The sequence below is a fragment of the Hypanus sabinus genome, chromosome 2 (genome assembly GCF_030144855.1).
Source record: "Hypanus sabinus isolate sHypSab1 chromosome 2, sHypSab1.hap1, whole genome shotgun sequence".
NCBI lineage: Eukaryota > Metazoa > Chordata > Chondrichthyes > Myliobatiformes > Dasyatidae > Hypanus > Hypanus sabinus.
In genome coordinates, this window is record NC_082707.1 from 110,129,106 (window position 1) to 110,148,375 (window position 19,270).

Genomic DNA, 19,270 nt, shown 5'->3' on the forward strand with positions numbered 1-19,270 from the left:
TACAAAAGGGACAGATTGCATTTGAATCTCAGGGGGACCAATATTCTTGTGGGCAGACTTACTAGAACCGTTGCAAGTGGTTTAAACTAACATGGTAGGGTGATGGGAACCAGTATAATAGAGCTGAGGATGAACCAGTAGGTTTACAAGTAGTTGATGCAATATGTAATATGAATGTAAGGAAGGACAAGCCAATGATTGGGTACAATGAATGGGTAACTAAGATGTTGCTGGGATAACGGAGACATGGCTGCAGGGAGATCAGACCTGGGAAGTGAATGTACAAGGGTATACGTGTTATCGTAGGGACAGAAATGTGGGCAGAGGGGGTGGGGTGGCCCTGCTGGTGAGGAATGAGATTCAGTCCTTTGCAAGGGGGGGGCATAGGATCAGGAGAAGTAGAGTCTGTGTGGATAGAACTGAGCAACAGTAATGGCAAAAGGACCCTAATGGGTGTTGTCTACAGGCCACCAAACAGTAGCATGGATATTGGGTGCAAGTTGAATAGGGAGTTAACACTGGCATGTGGCAAAGGTAATGTAGTTATGGGGGATTTCAACATGCAGGTGAACTGGGAGAATCAGGATGGACCCCAGGATAGGGAGTTTGTAGAGTGTCTACAGGATGCATTCTTGGAACAGCTTGTATGAGAACCGACCAGGGACAAGGCTATTCTGGATTTAGTGTTATGTAATGAACAGGATTTGATAAGCGATCTTGAAGTAAAGGAGCCATTAGGAGGTAGTGATCATAATATGATGTTTTTATCTGCAATTTGAGAAGGATAAGGGCAGCTCGGCGGTGTCAGTGTTGCAATTGAACAAAGCAGACTATGGAGCCATGAGGGAGGAGCTGGCCAAAGTCAACTGGATGGATATCCTAGCAGAAAAGACAGTGGAACAGCAATGGCGGGTATTCTTGGGAATAATGCACAAGGTGCAAAATCAGTTCATCCCCCCGGAGAAGGAAGAATTCAAAGGGGGGAAAGGAGCCACAGTGGTTGACAAGTCAGAGATTGCATAGCATTTAAAAAAAAGGAAGTATGACAGAGCTAAGGTGAGTGGGAGGACAGATGATTGGGAAGTTTTTAAGGAACAACAGAACTTAACTAAAAAGGCAATACGGGGAGAAAAAATGAGGTACGAACGCAAGCTAGCCAGGAATATAAAGGAGGATAGCAAAAGCTTTCTTAGGTATGTGAAGAGAAAGAAGATAGTTAAGAACAATGTTGGGCCCTTGAAGAATGAATTAGGTGAAATTGTTACGGGAAACAGAGAAATAGCAGAAGAATTTAATGAGTACTTTAGATCTGTTTTCACTAAGGAAGACACAAGCAATCTCCCAGATGTATGGATGGGCCAAGGACATAGGGTAACAGAGGAAATGAAACAGATTGACATTAGGAAGGAAACGGTGGTGAGTAGACTGATGGGACTGAAGGCTGACAAATCCCCAGGTCCAGATGGTCGCATCCTAGGGTACTAAAGGAGGTGCCCCTGGAAATTGCGGATGCATTGGTAATCATTTTCCAATGTTCCTTAGATTCAGGATCAGTTCCTGAGGATTGGAGAATGGCTAATGTTATCCCACTTTTTAAGAAAGGAGGGAGGGAGAAAACGGAGAACTATCGACCTGTCAGCTTAACATCAGTAGTGGGGAAGATGCTAGAGTCCATTATTAAAGATGAAATAGTGGCACATCTAGATAGCAGTGATAGGATTGGGTTGAGCCAGCATGGATTTACCAAGGACAAATCACGCTTGACTAATCTATTGGAGTTTTTCGAGGATGTAACCAGGAAGTTAGACAAGGGAGATCCAGTGGATGTAGTGTACCTCGATTTTCAGAAGGCATTTGATAAGGTCCCACATAGGAGATTGGTGGGTAAAATCAAAGCTCATGGCATTGGGGGGGAAGACATTGACATGGATAGAAAACTGGTTGGCAGATAGAAAGCAAAGGGTAGCGGTGAATGGGTGTTTCTCGGAATGGCAGGTGGTGACTAGTGGGGTGCCACAGGGCTCGGTATTGGGACCACAGCTGTTTACCATTTACATCAACGATTTAAATGAAGGCATTGAGAATAACATCAGCAAATTTGCTGGGTGGCAGTGTGACATGTGATGAGGATGTTAGGAGAATTCAGGGTGACTTGGATAGGCTGGGTGAGTGGGCAGATACTTGGCAGATGACGTTTAATGTGAATAAGTGTGAGGTTATCCACTTTGGGAGTAAGTACAGGAAGGCAGATTATTATCTGAACGGTGTAAAGTTAGGTAAGGGAGAAATACAAAGAGATCTAGGAGTCCTTGTTCATCAGTCACTGAAGGTGAATGAGCAAGTGCAGCAGGCAGTGAAGAAGGCTAATGGAATGTTGGCCTTTATTACAAAGGGAATTGAGTACAAGAGCAAAGAAATCCTCTTGCATTTGTACAGGGCCCTGGTGAGACCACACCTGGAGTATTGTGTACAGTTTTGGTCTCAAGGGTTAAGGAAGGACAACCTGGCTGTAGAGGAAGTGCACTGTAGATTCACAAGGTTAATTCCTGGGATGTCCAGACTGTCTTACGCAGAGAGGTTAGAGAGACTGGGCTTGTACACGCTGGAATTAAGGAGATTGAGAGGGGATCTGATTGCAACATATAAGATTATTAAGGGATTGGACAAGACAGAGGCAGGAAATATGTTCCAGATGCTGGGAGAGTCCAGTACCAGAGGGCATGGTTTGAGAATAAGGGGTAGGTCATTTAGGACAGAGTTAAGGAAAAACTTCTTCTCCCAGAGAGTTGTGGGGGTCTGGAATGCACTGCCTCAGAAGGCGGTGGAGGCCAATTCTCTGGGTGCTTTCAAGAAGGAGCTAGATAGGTATCTTATGGATAGGGGAATCAAGGGATATGGGGACAAGGCAGGAACTGGGTATTGATAGTAGATGATCAGCCATGATCTCAAAATGGCAGTGCAGGCTCGAAGGGCCGAATGGTCTACTTCTGCACCTATTGTCTACAAATGTAAACACAGAAAAGAGTTAAATTGTACCACAGAGGCAAAATTTAAAAGGGTAAAGAATGCAGGTGCTGTATTTAAATGAGTGTAGCTTTCGGGTAAAGGTGGAAAAATTCGTGGTACAATTAGAGATTGGTCAATATGATGTTGTGGGCATCACTGAGTTATAGTTGAAAGACAACCATAGTTGAGACCTTAATGTCAAAGGATAGATTTTGTACTGAAAGGCCAGGCAGAAACATATAGGTGGTGGTGTGGCTCTGTTGGTAAGAGATGGAATTACATTTCTATAAAGAGGTGACATAGGGTCAGAGGATGTCAACTCTTTGTGGGTGAAATTGCAAGGGTTAAAAAACCGTTATGGGAATCATATATAGGCCTGCAAATAGTCGCCAAGATGTGGGGTTGAGATTGCAAAGGGGGGCTGGAAAAAGCATGTTGTAAGGGTAATGACTCAATTGACGTGGGAGACTTCAATATGCAAGGGGTTTGGGAAAATCAGGTTGGTGTCAGATCTCAGAGGGAATTTGTTAAATGCCTATGAGATTACTTTTAAGAGTAACTTGTGCTTGAGCCTACTCAGGGAAAGGTCATCTTAGATTGGGTGTTGAGTGGATTACCTAGATCTTATTAGGGAACTTCACATAAAGGAACCCTTAGGAGGCAGTGATCATAAAGTGATTGAATTCATACTGCAATTTGAGGGGGAGAAGCATAGCTCACATGTATCAGTATCAGAATGGAATAAAGGGAATTAGAGGCATGAGAGAAGAGCTCGCCCAAGTGGATTGGAGAAGGATACTGACGAGGATGACGGCAGAGCAGAGATGGCTGAAGTTTCTGGGAATAGTTCACAAGGTGCTGGATAAATATACTCCCACAAAAGGAGTTTCTCTTATATGGATGGGGTAGGCAACTGCGGATGACAAAGGTCATTAAAGGCTGCATAAAAGCCAAGGAAAGGGCATATTATGTAGCAATGGTGAATTGGAAGTTGGAAGATTGAGAAGCTTTTAAAGTCCAACAAAAGGCAACTAGAAAAGCTATAAGAAGGGTAAAGATGAAATATAGAGCAAACTAGCCAATAATATAAAGCAGGATACCAAAAGTTTTTTCAGTTCTATAAAGAGTAAAAGAGAGGACAGAGTTATTATTGGACCACTGGAAAATGGTGCCAGTGAGGTAGTAATGAGGGACAAAGATATGGCAGACAAACTTAACTGGTACTTTGCACCTGTCTTCACTGTGGAAGACACTGGCAGTGTGCCAGAGGTCCATGAGTGTCAGGGAACAGGAGTGAGTGCCATTGCTATTACAAAGGAAAAAGTGCAGGGCAAGCTTGAAGGTTTTAAGGTGGATAAGTTACCTGGACCAGATGGGCTACATCCCACCCTCCTGATAGAGTTTGCTTAAGAGACAACAGATGCATCAGTTATGATCTTTCAAGAATCACTTGATTCTGGCATGATCCTGGAGGACTGGAAGATTGCAAATTTCACTCCATTCTTTAAGAAGTGAGGAAGGCAAAAGATAGGAAATTATAGGCCAGCGAGCCTAACCTCAGTGGTTGGGGAAGTGTTGGAGCTTATTATTAAAGATGAGGTTTCAAGGTACTTGGAGACTAATGATAAAATAAGTCAAAGTCAGCATGGTTTCTGTAAAGGGAAATCTTGCCTAACAAATCTGTTGGAGTTCTTTGAGGAAGTAACAAGCAGGATGGTCAAAGGAGATGCAGTGGATGTCACTTACTTGGATTTTCAGAAGGCATTTGATAAAGTGCCACTGCTTACAAGATAAAATCCTATGGCGTTACAGGAAAGATATTGGCGTGGACAAACAGGAGGCAGCAACTGGGAATAAAAGGGACCTTTTCTGGTTGGCTGCCAGTGAATAGTGGTGTTCCTCAGGGGTCAATATTGGGATTGCTACTAGTAGAATTGATGACCGTGGCAAAGTTTACAGATGATATGAAGATAGATGGTGGGCAAGGTAGTGCTGAGGAAGCAATGCGATTGCAGCAGGACTTAGACAAATTTGAAGAGTGGGAAACATGTGGCAGATGGAACACAGTGCTGGGAAATGTACAATAATGAACTTTGGTAAAAGGAACAATAGGGCGAACTATTATCTAAATGGGGAGAAAGTTCAAAGGTTCAAAGGTACATTTAATGTCAGAGAAATTATACAATATGCATCCTGAAATGCTTTTTCTTCGCAATCATTCATGAAAACAGAGAAGTGCCCCAGACAGCAGAGGTACAGAGGGACTCAGGAATCCTCATGTAAGACTCCCAGAAGGTTAATTTACAGTTTGAGTCTGTGGTAAAGAAGGCAAATTCAATGTTGGCATTTATTGCAAAAGAAAATAGAATATAAAAGCAAAGAGATAATGCTGAACCTTTATAAGACCCTAGTCAGGCCACACTTGTCAACAGTGTTGGGCCCTATATTTCAGAAAGGATGTGTTGTCATTGGAGAAAGTCCAGAGAAGGTTCACAAGGAAGATTCTGGGAATGAAGGCAGAACAGACTTGGAACCATAGAACATTACAGCACAGAAACAGGCCTTTTGGCCCCTCCTGGCTGTGCCAAACCAATTTTCTGCCTAATCCCACTGACCTGCACCTGGACCATATCCCTCCATACACCTCTCATCCATGTACCTGTCCAAGTTTTTCTTAAATGTTAAAAATGAGCCTACATTTATCACTTCATCTGGCAGCTCATTCCACACTCCCACCACTCTCTGTGTGAAGAAGCTCTCCCAATGTTCCCTTTAAACTTTCCCCTCTTCACCCTTAACCCTTGTCCTCTGGATTTTTTCCTCCCCTAACAGTGGAAAAAGCCTGCTTGCATTCACTCTATCTATACCCACCATAATTTTATATACCTCTATCAAATCTCCCCTCATTCTTCTATGCTCCAGGGAATAAAGTCCTAACCTATTCAACCTTTCTCTGCAACTCAGTTTTTCAAGTCCTGGAAACATCCTTGTAAACCTTCTCTGCACTCTTTCAACTTTATTAATATCCTTCCTGTATTTCGGTGACCAAAACTGTATACAATACTCCAAATTCGGCCTCAGCAATGCCTTACACAATCTCACTATAACATTCCAACTCTTAATACTCAATACTTTGGTTTATAAAGGCCAATGTACCAAAAGCTCTCTTTACTACCCTATCTACCTGTGACACCACTTTTAGGGAATTGTATAACTGTATTCTCAGATCCCTCTGTTCTGCTGCACTCCTCAGTGCCCTACCATTTACCTTGTATGTTCTACCTTGGTTTTTCCTTCCAAAGTGCAATACATCACACTTGTCTGTATTAAACTCCATCTGTCATTTTTCAGCCCATTTTTCTAGCTGGTCCAAATCCCTCTGCAAGCTTTGAAAACCTTCCTCACTGTCCACTACACTTCCAATTTTTGTGTCATTAGCAAATTTGCTGATCCAGTTTACCACATTATCATCCAGATCATTGATATGGGTGACAAATAACAATGGACCCAGCACTAATCCCTGTGGCACACCACTGGTCACAGGCCTCCACTCAGAGAAGCAATCCTCCACTACCACTCTCTGACTTCTCCCATTGAGCCAAAGTCTAATCCAATTTACTACCTCACCATGCATACCTAGCGACTGATCTTTCTAACTGACCTCCCATGCAGGACCTTGTCAAAGGCCTTACTGAAGTCCATGTAGACAACATCCACTGCCTTCCCTTCATCCACTTACCTTGTAACCTCCTCAAAAAAACTCTAATAGATTTGTTAAACATGACCTACCACACACAAAGCCATGTTGACTCTCCCTAATAATAACTTGATGGGCTGAATAGTCTAATTCTGCTCCTCTGTCTTACGGTTAAGGAGTTGGAGCTAGAACTGGAATAACCCTGTAGTTAAATCCAAGGTGCAGGACACAGGAAACTAGGTGACAAAGTGAAACAGCCAGTGTAGAGCAACTCTGTGGCCATCCCCGTCAATAACAGATATAACAATTTGGATACTGTTTTTGGGGGGAGGGTTGCAGGGGAATGCCCAAGCAGAGGAAAGTCACAGCTGTCAGTTCTCAGATACTGAGTCTGGCCCCGTAACTCAGTGGGAATGGAGGACAAGAGACAAGCTGTGGTGATAGGGGATTTATTAGCTAGGGGAACAGAAAAGAGGTTCTGTGGATGAGAACAAAATTCCAGTATGCTATGTTGCCAGGGCACAGGACATCTCAGATCAAGTCTTTAGCATTCTGAAGTGGACGGATGAGCAGCAAGAGATCATGGTCCATGTATGTACCAGTGACATAGTAGGGAGAGTGATGAGGTTCTGTAAAGTGAATTCAGGAAGTTAGCTGCTAAGTTAAAGGACAGGACCTCTGGAGTTGTGATCTCAGGATTGCCAGTGAGGCCAGAAGTAGGAAGATTATACAATTTAACACATGGCTAATGAGTTGGTATAGGAGGGAGGGCATAAGATTTTTTGATCATTGGGCTCTCTTCCAGGGAAGGTGGGACCTGTGCAGAACAGACAGTTTGCATCTGAACTGGAAGAGGACTAATATCCTAGTGGGAAGGTTTGCTATTGCTGCTGTAAAGAGGGTTTCTTCTTTTTTGTTAACTAGCAGGAATGCTAATTTACTGATAACGAGAATGGTATTCCTTTGTAAACCAAATGGGGATTAATGTTCTTTCTTCTGAGTCTGTAAGCTTTTGTTGATGGGCTTTTGGGCAGATCGGCGGGCGAGGGGGTCGAGAGAGAGGACGCAATGCTCTAAGCTGGGCGAGGATCGGACCCCAAAGGGGGGTCCGAGGCCGGGAGATTCTCCGAGGAGGGGGGGGGGAAATGAAGCTAGATGTGCTTGATTGACCACTCGGAGGGTCCTGAGCTGTTTGGAGAGTCCGAGGAGTTCGGAGGGTCCTGAGCTGCGAGTCGAGGAGTTCGGGGATCGAATGGTGGCCAGAAGACTTCAGAAATTGAGCTCCAACGGCTGTGCACGAAGTGGTTTGGACTTTGATAAGTTTGGCGCCTTTTCTTTAATTTTCTCTTCATATATACTGTATCGTTATTAATCACTTAGTTATAGTAACCTTTATAAATTATACTCATTTAATCGCATATGGTGTACTGTCTGTTTTTGGGTGAGGCGGGGACCTCACACAGCATCCACACCAGCTGATTACCCAGTTTGGCGGGGCCGAAGGCTGCTCCCCCTAGACGAGAACGAGCTGAGCGAGCCTGAGGCGACCCAGGGGGTTACACTGCACAGTGGGGTTTAAACTAGAGTTGCAGCGGGATGGGAACCAGATTACCAAAACAGTTAATGGAGAGGTTGTGGAGACAGATGTTGCTAAGACCTCAGACAAAGTTGGGAACCAAAATGTTGAGCATGGTGTGTATATTTCAATGCAAGAAGTATTGTAGGAAAGATAGATGAACTCAGGGCATGGATCAACACCTGGAATTATGATATTGTAGCCTTTACCGAGACTTGGTTGCAGGAGGGGCAGGACTGGCAGCTCAATATTCCGAGATTCCACTGTTTTCGACGCAAAAGAGTGGGAAGGATTAAAAGGAAGAGGGGTGGTGTTACTAGTCAGGAAAAAAAATCATGGCAGTGCTCAGTCAGGACAGACTGGAGAACTCGTCTAGTGAGGCATTATGGGTGGAACTAAGCAATGAAAAAGGTATGACCATGTTAGTGGAGCTATATTACAGTCCGAGGGATTTAGAGGAACAAATTTACAGAGATCGCAAAGTGTTTTAAGAAACATAAGGTTTAGTATGTGATTTTAACTTTCCACATATTGACTGGGACTCCTATACTGTGAAGGGACTAGATGGGATAGGGTTTGTTAACTGTGTTTAGGAAAGTTTCCTTAATCAGTATAATTGAAGTCCCAATGACAGAGTGTGTGATACTTGAACTGCTTTTCGGGAATGAGACAGGGCAGATGATAGAAGCTTGTGTAGGGAAACACTTTGCATCTAGTGATCACAAAGCCATTAATTTCAAAGTAAATATGGAAAAATGATAGATCGGGTCTGTGGCTTGAGGATTTGTCAAGTGTGGATTGGGACAGGCCGTTTTCTGGCAAAGATGTACATGGTAAATGGGAGGCCTTCAAAAGTAAAATACCAGAGTACAAGCTTGTATGTGCTTGTCAGAATAAAAAGTAAAGATAACAGGATAGGGAACTTTGACTTTCAAGATATATTGAGGCCCTGGTAAAGGGAGAAAAAGGAGGTACATAGCAGGTGTAGATAAGTAGGAACAAATGGCGTACTTATGGTGCATAAGAAATACAAGAAAACAATTAGGAAAGAAGTCAGGAGGGCTAAAAGAAGCAATGAGGTTGCCAAGCAGACAAGATGAAGGAGAATCCTCAGGGATTCTACAGATAGCATTAAGAGCAAAAGGATTGCAAGGGATAAAACTGGTCCTTCGGAAGATCAGAATGGTAATCCATCAGAATATGTGGAGCCGAAAGAGATGAGGGAGATCTTAAGTAAATCTTTTGCATCTGTATTTACTCAGACAATGGACACAGTCTACAGAAGTGAGGCAAAGTGGCATTCACTTCATGGACCCTGTACAGATTACAGAGGAGGAAGTGCTTGCTGTCCTAAGGCAAATCAGGGTGGATAAATCCCCAGGTCAAACGAAGTGTTCCTTCAGACCCTGTGGGAGGCAAGTACAGAAATTGCTGGAACCCGAGCAGAGATATTTAAATCATCCTTCATGATGTTGAGGTACCAGAGGATTGGAGGATAGCCAATGTTGTACCGCTGTTCAAGGAAGGATCTAAAAATAAACCAGGAAATTATAGGCCAGTGAGCCTGGCATCAGTAGTGGGAAAGGTATAGAAAGTATATTGAGTCACTGGATATATAAGTACTTAGATAGACATGGACTGATTAGGGCAATTCAGCACAGCTTCGTTGATGGTAGGTCATGTCTAACCAAGCTTACGAAGTTTTTCAAGGAAGTTACCAGGAAAGGTGATGAGGCAAGGCAGTGGAAGTTGTCTACATGGACTTCAGTAAGGTATTTAACAAGGTTTCACATGGGAGGTTGATCGAGAAGGTTCAATCACTCAGCATTCAAGATGATGTAGTAAATTGGATTAGACATTGGCTTTGTGGGAGCTGTGAGAGAGTGGTAGCACAGATGGTTGTCTCTTGACTGGAGGCCTGTGACTTGCGGAGTGCCACAGGGATTGGTGTTGGGACCATTGTTGTTTGTTATCTATATCAACGATCTGGATGATAATGTTGTTAACTGTATCAGCAAATTTGCAGATGACACCATGATTGGAGGTGTAGTGGACAATGAGGAAGACTATTAGAACTCTCAGAAGGATCAGGACCAGCTGGTAAAATGACAGATGGAATTTAATCCAGATGTGCGAGATGTTGCAGTTCAGTAGGACAAATCAGGGTAGGTCTTGCACAGTGAACGTTAGACCTGATTGTGATTGTGGCAGAATGAAGGGATCTGTGAATCCAGGTCCATAATTCATTGAAAGTGATGTCTCTGGTAGACGGGGTCATAAAGAAAGCTTTTGGCATATTGGCCTTCATAAATCCAAGTTTTGAGTACAGGAGCTGGGATGTAATGTTGAAGTTGTATAAGACATTGGTATGGCCTAACTTGGAATATTGTGTGGGGCTTTGGTCACTTATCTACAGGAAAGATGCCAATAAGGTTGAAAGAGTACAGGGAAAATTCACAAGGATGTTACAGAGTCTGGGAGTCTGGAAGAGCTGGGTTATAAGGAAAGATTGAATCTGTTACTTTATTCCTTGGGACGTGGAAGATTGAGAGGAGATTGACAAAGGTATATACAAAATTATGCGGGGTATAGTTAGGTCAAATGCAAGCAGACTTTTTAACTGAGGTTGGGTGGTATTATAACTAGAGGTTATGGGTTAAGGGTGAAAAGTGTAAGGGGAACATGAAGGAAATTTCTTTACTCAGGGAGTCTTGTGAGTGTGGAACGACCTGCCAATGGAATTCAAGCTTGATTTCAATGTTTAAGAGAATTTGGGATAGGTACATGGATAGTTGGGGTATGGTCATGGAGCAGTGTAAATGGTTTTGCATGGACTAGAGGGGCCAAAGGGCCTGTTTCCTTACTGTACTTTTCTATGACTCCATGCAAAATTAGAAGGGAAATGAAACACTTAAAAAACAAAGGCACATAAAATCAGTGAAAGACTTGGCTCCAGTAAAACCCAAAAAGAAGCTGTATGTGACGTGGAGGGCCAGTTGTGCTGATGAGGTGTGTTCTGCATGGAGGTGCTCCATCCTCTCCCATCTGTGGGCAAACCATTTCTGAATCCTTGCAGCCATCCCCATGGATCCCATCACTTTCAAATGAGCCTATCATGGGGAACATTGTCAAATACCTTACTAAAATCCATATACTTCATTTCAACATGTTGTCACCTCTTTGACAAACTCAATTAGGCTCATGAAGCACAACCTAACCTTCAACAAAACTATGTTAATTATCCCTCATAAACCTATGCTTCTTCAAATGCTTGAAAATTATGCACCTAAGAATCCTTTGCCCACTAGTGATGTCACAATCACTGGTCTGTAATTCCCAGTATTATCCTCATTAACTTTATTACAACAGAACAGCATTTGCCATCCTCCAATCCTTTGGTACCACTCCTGTGGCCAGGGAGGATGCAAATATCAAGGTCCACCAAATTTTATTCCTTGCTTCCCATAGTGACCTGCTGTAAATATCTCACCTGGCCCCATTAACTCTTTTATCCTAACGTTTTTCAGAAGTTCCAACACTGACTCGTTCTCAACTGCGACATATTCCAGCATAATAGCTTGTTCTCACATTTGTCCAAGTCCTCCTCCTTTGATGAACACAGAAACAAAGTATTCATTAAGGACCTCCCTTATCTCCTCTGCCTTCAGGTGTTTCCCCATTTTATTCCCGACAGTTCAAACCTCACTCTAATCATCCTCCTGTTCTTGATGTACATGAAAAATACTGCCTTGGGGTTTTCCTTAATCTTTCTTGTATCTCTTTCTGGTTTTCCTGTCCCTAGATCTCTTCTTAAGCTTCTTTCCAGCTACCTTATAATTCTCAGGAGCCCTGCCTGACCTTTGCTTCTGAAATCTTAAGTCGGCCACCTTCTTTCTCTTGACTAAATGTCCCACTCTTCATGTCAATCATGGTTCTTAACTCTACCATCATTCTCCTATGAGTGGGAAAAATCTGTTTTCCCATTTTTAAAGCAATGCCTTCCTCCCCTCTAAAGGACTTAAAAACAACAGCTGTGACCAAACATTGGGTCGCCTACCTCTTAAGGTGATTTAGGTGGGATATTTTGTTTGGCAGTTCACATAAAATTGCTGGGGATGTAAGTTTAAAAATAGTTATTGCTTATGAAACCCCACTGGTTTCCTTGGCTGTGTACATCCAGGGAATACACACTCCAGTCCTGCCAAACCCGTGAGATTGAGATGGCTCTCCCACCCCAAACCTAGGTTTGTGTGGATGCTCTTTAATTAACAACCCTATTACAACTCAGTGCCAAGAAATAACAGACAACACACTGCATATGATTAAAGGAATTATAATTATGTATCTTAACTTAATTAAAGGGTTAGTGAAGAAAGAATACAAAAAATGGCCCATTATAATTAAACAGTCAAATATGCTCAAGTTGGAGCTCAACTCTTCCAAACGTCATACATATTCACCGATACTCAGTCGACCCTGACACCTTGCTCCATTGAATCATGTTCCCCATCCTACAACCAGTTCTCTCCAGTGTCGTCTCTCTTTATCTTCCCTCACTGGAAGGCTCACATTCCAAAGCACCCGTTATCTCTACCACAATCCAAACACTGCTTCTACAGAAAGACCATTAGATTAGCAGTGAAACCTTTCTCAGGGTGTTACACTTCGCTTTCAGATTGGGATTTTGTGTGTGTTTTTGCCCTTTCTTTTTTCTTACATAAATGTATGTTAATCAAAATGGCTTCTTTGTTTGTTAAAAGTAAAAATGTTTCTTTGTTATGCTAACTGGTGAGAGAGTGCTTTTTCTTGCAGAGCTCTCTTGAAGCTTGTTTGGGGTTATAGTTACTGATAACGAGAATTGCATTCATTTGTTAACCAATTGGGATAGATGTTATTTTCTCTTGTGGATCTGTGAGCTGTTATTGTGCGGGACTTTTGGGGAGTCAGGAAGGAGACCGCAAGGAAGGTGGGCGTGTGCTGGAGGCGCTGCTGGTTGATCACCAAGGGTGGTCCCAGGAGCGCGGGTCGTGGAGGTCAGAGAAGATCGAAGAGTGGAAGTAAGAATCAATGGTTGAGCTCCAATGATGTGCACTAATTGACTGAACCCTGATAAGTTCTGGCACCTTTTTCTTTACTTTCTTTTCTTTCATATATATTGTATTGTTATTAATCACTTAGTTCTAGTAAGATTTATAAAGTGTATTCTGTAAACGTACATGGTGTGTGCGAATTTGTATTAGTGTGCATTTCACAGCATCCATGTATACAGGAGGCGCAGTTTGGCAGGTGGACGAATCTTCCCCTAGTCATACACCAGCTGATCACGTAAGTGTTACACAATCTAGACTTCCTATTCACTAAAACAGTGGTCCCCAACCACCGGACTGAGGAAATGATATGATTTGGCGATATGAAACAATATGATTCAGCTGTACCTTTCCTCGTTCCCTGTCCCTGTTTCCCTGTTGAACACACGCGAGGCCATTATGCATGCGAGGTCATCAGTCTGTCATTAACCTACAACTACTCAATGAGTAAAAAAACGAACGTCGCTTGAAAGTGTTTTTGGAAGAGGTGGTAGGGGACATAAAAGGCCTGATGATGATGATAATGCAGAGACAGCTGAGGCCGAGACTGCAAAAAAAAGCTTCCTTCAACAGAAAATATGATGAATTGTACATAAAATATGGTTTTAATACTTGCGTGCTCCAAGCCCCCTGTGTATGATATGTGAAGACAAGCTGTCTAATGAGGCAATGAAGCCCTCAAAACTGCTTTGGCACCTTGAGTCCAAGCACCCTGCACTTAAAGACAATCCCATTGAATTTTTTGAGCGGAAAAAACATGAACAAATGGGACAGAAGCAAGTGCTGATAGCCACCATCTCCACAAATGCTGCTGCTCTGAGACTGTCATACTTAGTGGCTAGCTGTATTGCTAAGGCTAAGAAGCCTTTCACTGTTGGTGAAAAATTGATTCTGCCTGCTGCCAAGGACATGTGACATGAACTGTTGGGAGAAGCTGCAGCTAACAAGATACACAAGTTTCTCTTTCAGCTACCACAATTTCAAGAAGAATCGATGACATAGTGGAGGACATCAGAGCACAGCTGTTGGAATGGCTTAACGAGTCACCATGGTATACTATCCAGGTTGACAAGTCTACCGATGTTGACAACAAGGCAATTCTGCTGGTTTATGTGCAATATATATTTCAAGACTATGTGCACGAGGATATGTTGTGTGCAGTGCTGCTGCCAACTAACACAACTGGGCAGAACTATTCAAGTCTTTGAATGACTACGTGTCAGGCAAAGTGGATTGGTCATTCTGTGTTGACCACAGCATCTGCAGTGCACTTTGTGGTTATCATTCTGTGTCGGAATATGCATAGACGGGGCTGCAGCTATGACTGGACTGCTGTCTTTTCACTACCCGAGTCAAAGAGGTTGCTCCTGAATGCCAGTCTACACACTGTGTCATACACAGGGAAATGCTGGCCAGCCGAAAAATGTCACCTGATCTTAACAGTGTATTGAGTGACGTCATTGAAGTTATCAATCACATCAAAGCAAAAGCCCTTAACTCACATCTGTTTGAGCAGCTTTGTGCGGAACTGGATACAGAGCACAAATGCCTTCTCTTACACACTGAAGTTAGGTGGCTTTCAAGGGAGAGAGCCCTGGCCAGGGTTTTTGAATTAAGAGAGCTGTTACAGAGATTTCTTTCAGGAAAAAAGTCACCACTGGCAGCACACTTCAGTGACGAGGAGTGGATAGCAAACTTGCTTATCTGTGTGACATCTTCAACCTGTTCAATGAACTCCATTTGTCCCTTCAGGGGAGAATGACAACTGTCTTCAAGTTGGCAGATAAAGTGTCTGCTTTCAAAGCCAAACTGGAACTGTGGGGATGGCGAGTAGACAGGGGCATATTTGACACGTTCCCAACATTAGCTGGGATTTTGGGAGAGACTGAGTCTGCACCATCCTTCTCACAGCTGGTGCGTGATCATCTATCTTTGCTATCGACAGAATTCTAGCATTACTTCCCAACCGCAAATGACCCAAGACGTGCAAAAGAATGGGTCCGTGACCCATTTGTGAATGTCCCCGGTGAATCATCCATGTCAGCACGAGAAGATCAACTCCTCCAGCTTGCAAATGACAGTGGACTGAAAAGTATGTTTGACATTAACATCTCTGCCAGCATTCTGGATCAAAGTCAAGGCTGAATATCCTGAGATACCCACAAAAGCACTGAAAACATTGCTTCCATTTCCAACATCATATCTCTGCGAAGCGGGGTTTTCTGCAATGAATGCAACGAAAACTAAATTGTGGAATACACTGGACATAAGGAACCCCCTTCGAGTATCGCTATTTCTCATCACCCCTTGATGGGACCGTCTTGTTACAGGGAAACAAGCCCAGGGCTCCCACTGATTCAGCGATATTGGTGTGTTGCAATGATTTTATATGTTCATATGAGGATAATATGTGCTGTGTGTTTGATATCCAAACGTTACTTAAAATGTTATGATGCTATTGACTTTTAAGTGAGTTATAATTGACTTATCACTATATTCATGTGAGGAAAATATGCCCTGTGTGTTTAATATTAAATTCGTTAGATAAACCCATTTAGAAATTAAATTAAGTGTAGTAGGCACTTATAAGTGAATTATAGTTGACTTATCACCTATATTCTGGTCATGATTAACACCACCTCACTCCCATCAGCTAGTTTGCAAGAATATTGTCAATATTAAACCGGTCCGTGGTGCAAAAAAGGTTGGTGACCCCTGCACTAAAACATACTTCCCCAAACTTGTAATAGTCTTTCACTTACCTTTTGAAAGATCCCCAGGTGGTGGCACACCAAGCAGGTAGTTGAAGAACAAGGCAGAACAGCGGAGGAATGGAGTGATGCCACACTTCACACAATTCCACAAGTACCAGCCATGGGGCTTACTTTCTAAACATCTATTAATAAATGCAAGTTATTCCAATGTATTTAGCACAAAGTAAACAAAACCTTTGCTTTGCTGTACAAACAATAGAAAATCTGCAGATGCTGGAAATCTGAGCAACATACACAAAATACTGGAGGAACTCTGTAGGCCAGGCAGTACCTAGTGTCCTGCCGAAGGATTCTGGCCTGAAACGTCAACTATACTCTTTTCCTAGATGCTGCCTGGCCTGCTGAGTTCCTCCAGCATTTTGTGTACATTGCTTTGCTGCAACCTGAATTCCAAGAGAGAATAAGCAAAATTACAGTAATTCACATTAAAATATTAAGTGACTCAAACACTGCACTGAATTCCCCTTTCAATAAATGAAATGACAGATATAAAAGGAGAACAGTTTTATGCTAATAAAACATGGCAGAGTGCTATGATAAAAGTAGACCTTAAGAGAGAGAATAGTCTTATGAAACCAAGACCAAATTTAGAAGGCATGGAATTTGTTGTTTGTGGCAGCAGTACAGTGCAAATGAAGGAGACATTTTGATGGCCACATTTTGACCTGGAATTAAAGAGACTGGGGCTGGCTACAAGGAGAATGGCAATGATCGAATGAAGGTGACTGAAGGGCACTAATGAAAGAGATTAAGGTGATTTAGCCCATGCTCCATCTTAGTTCAATTTTTTTTTTTTGACTTCAATTCTCCTCCAAGGTTAAGATATTATCTCACATATTTAAACAAAATAAAAGGCATGCTGCTTCTGGTAAGAGATTCCAACTAATACATTCAAATTTCTCCTTGGTGACTAGTGGAAGTAAATTTCAAAGACTAAGATTGACTGACATTATTATTAATCTTCATACACTGGATTAAGATTCCTAGAACTTTGCGCTGATGATTTAATACCTTGGTTGGTTATTGATTAAGTCCCGTCAGGAACACCATGCCTGCTGAAAGTTATACAGATCAAGAAGCCATTCGACCACAATCATTTTTTTCTCCTGATGTTGCATACCTGCCTGTGTATTCTTGAAGAGTTTCATAAAGTTCTGCTGCTGAATGGGTCTCCTCACTTTCCTCTCCTTCCTTCTCCATGGGACAGTCTGTGCATTAAAAATGTGCCATTACATTTCATACTAGTGTCTTCAATTGTCATCAGGTAAATTATTTGGTTTAGAAAGGGATCCAAATAAAATGGACGAACAAAATCTTGGTGAGTTTATATGCTAATACATGTTGCATCATGTGCTTCAAGAACTTGTGACACCTAAAGGCCGATAAGCAGAAAGGTCAAACAATTCCAACCAAATGAGAATTCAATTCTCAGAACCCTACTATCGGCGATTTGGACAGAGCACAGATATTGCTTACCAAGATATTATGGTATTTGGAACTATAGTTCTCACAGATCAAATCTTTTATTCAGGTCAAATACTCCCATACTGAATGAAGAACACTCATCTGGAGTATGTAGGACACACTAGTCCTACACTCTCTCAAAAAAACTAGCAACATCACCACTCCTTTGCACTTATACCCATTAATTCAAAGGCTGTTGTAAATCTAGTCAAGAAGAAAAGACAAGCTTACAAATGGTTCAAAAAACTAGGTAATGATAGAGATCTAGAAGGGGCCATGAGAAGGTCTTGGCAAATAGGATTAAGGAAAACCTCCAGGCATTCTACAGGTATGTGAAGAGCAAGAGAATAAGATGTGAGAGAATAGGACCAATCAAGTGTGACAGTAGAAAAGTGTTTATGGAACTGGAGGAGATAGCAAAGGTAACTTAATGAGTACGTTGCTTCAGTATTTACTATGGAAAAGGATCTTAGCAATTGTTGGGATGACTTACAGCAGACTGAAAAGCTTGAGCATATAGATATTAAGAAAGAGGATGTGCTGGAGCTTTTGGAAAGCATCAACTTGGATCATTCGCCCTGCTCTGCTGGGTGAGAAGCTGACAGTGATGCAGGTGGATGATTCCCTGGTGTCATGGATTATTGATTACCTGATTATTGATTATTGAAGACCACAGTACGTGCGCTTGCAACACTGTGTGACAGACAGAGTGGTCAGCAGCACTGGGGCTCCACAGGGGACTGTCCTGTCTCCCTTTCTCTTCACCATCTACACCTCTGACTTCAACTACTGAACAGTCTTGCCATCTTCAGAAGTTTTCTGATGACTCTGCCATAGTTGGATGCATCAGCAAGGGAGATGAGGCTGAGTACAGGGCTACAGTGGGAAACTTTGTCACATGGTGCGAGCAGAATCATCTGCAGCTTAATGTGAAAAAGACTAAGGAGCTGGTGGTGGACCCGAGAAGGGCTAAGGCACCAATGACCCCTGTTTCCATCCAAGGGGTCAGTGTGGACATGGTGGAGGATTACAAATACTTGGGGATACGAATGGGCAATAAACTGAACTGGTCAAAGAACATTGCGGTTGTCTACAAGCAGGGTCAGAGCCGTCTCTACTTCCTGAGGAGACTGAGGTCCTTTAACATCTGCCGGACGATGCTGAGGATGTTCTACAAGTCTGTGGTGGCCAGTGCTATCATGTTTGCTGTTGTGTGTTGGGGCAGCAGGCTGCGGGTAGCAGACACCAACAGAATCAACAAACTCATTTGTAAGGCCAGTGATGTTGTGGGGGTGGAACTGGACTCTCTGATGGTGGTGTCTGAAAAGAGGATGCTGTCCAAGTTGCATGCCATCTTGGACAATGTCTCCCATCCACTCCGTAATGTACTGGTTAGGCACAGGAATACATTCAGCCAGAGACTCATTCCAATGAGATGCAACATTGAGCGTCATAGGAAGTCATTCCTGCCTGTGGCCATCAAACTTTACAACTCCTCCCTCGGAGTGTCAGACACCCTGAGCCAGTAGGTTGGTCCTGGACTTATTTCCACTTGGCATAATTTACTTATTATTATTTAATTGTTTATGGTTTATATTGCTATATTTCTACACTATTCTTGGTTGGTGCGACTGTAATGAAAACCAATTTCCCTCGGGATCAATAA

General features: G+C 42.6%; 1 protein-coding gene across 3 annotated transcripts in view; it reads right to left on the minus strand.

Annotated features, from left to right (window-relative positions):
* Positions 1-19,270, minus strand: part of ubr1 (ubiquitin protein ligase E3 component n-recognin 1) — a 302,958-nt gene that overhangs the window by 39,266 nt on the left and 244,422 nt on the right. For 2 of the 3 annotated variants that reach the window (XM_059951970.1, XM_059951981.1), the window contains 2 exons: positions 17,261-17,348; positions 16,129-16,262 (listed from right to left, as the gene is read on the minus strand). In XM_059951970.1, the coding sequence (XP_059807953.1) occupies positions 16,129-16,262; positions 17,261-17,348 (222 nt within the window). Of the gene's footprint in view, positions 1-12,643; positions 15,589-16,128; positions 16,263-17,260; positions 17,349-19,270 lie in introns of those variants that run through there. The other variant, XM_059951990.1, reaches the window with a different exon arrangement.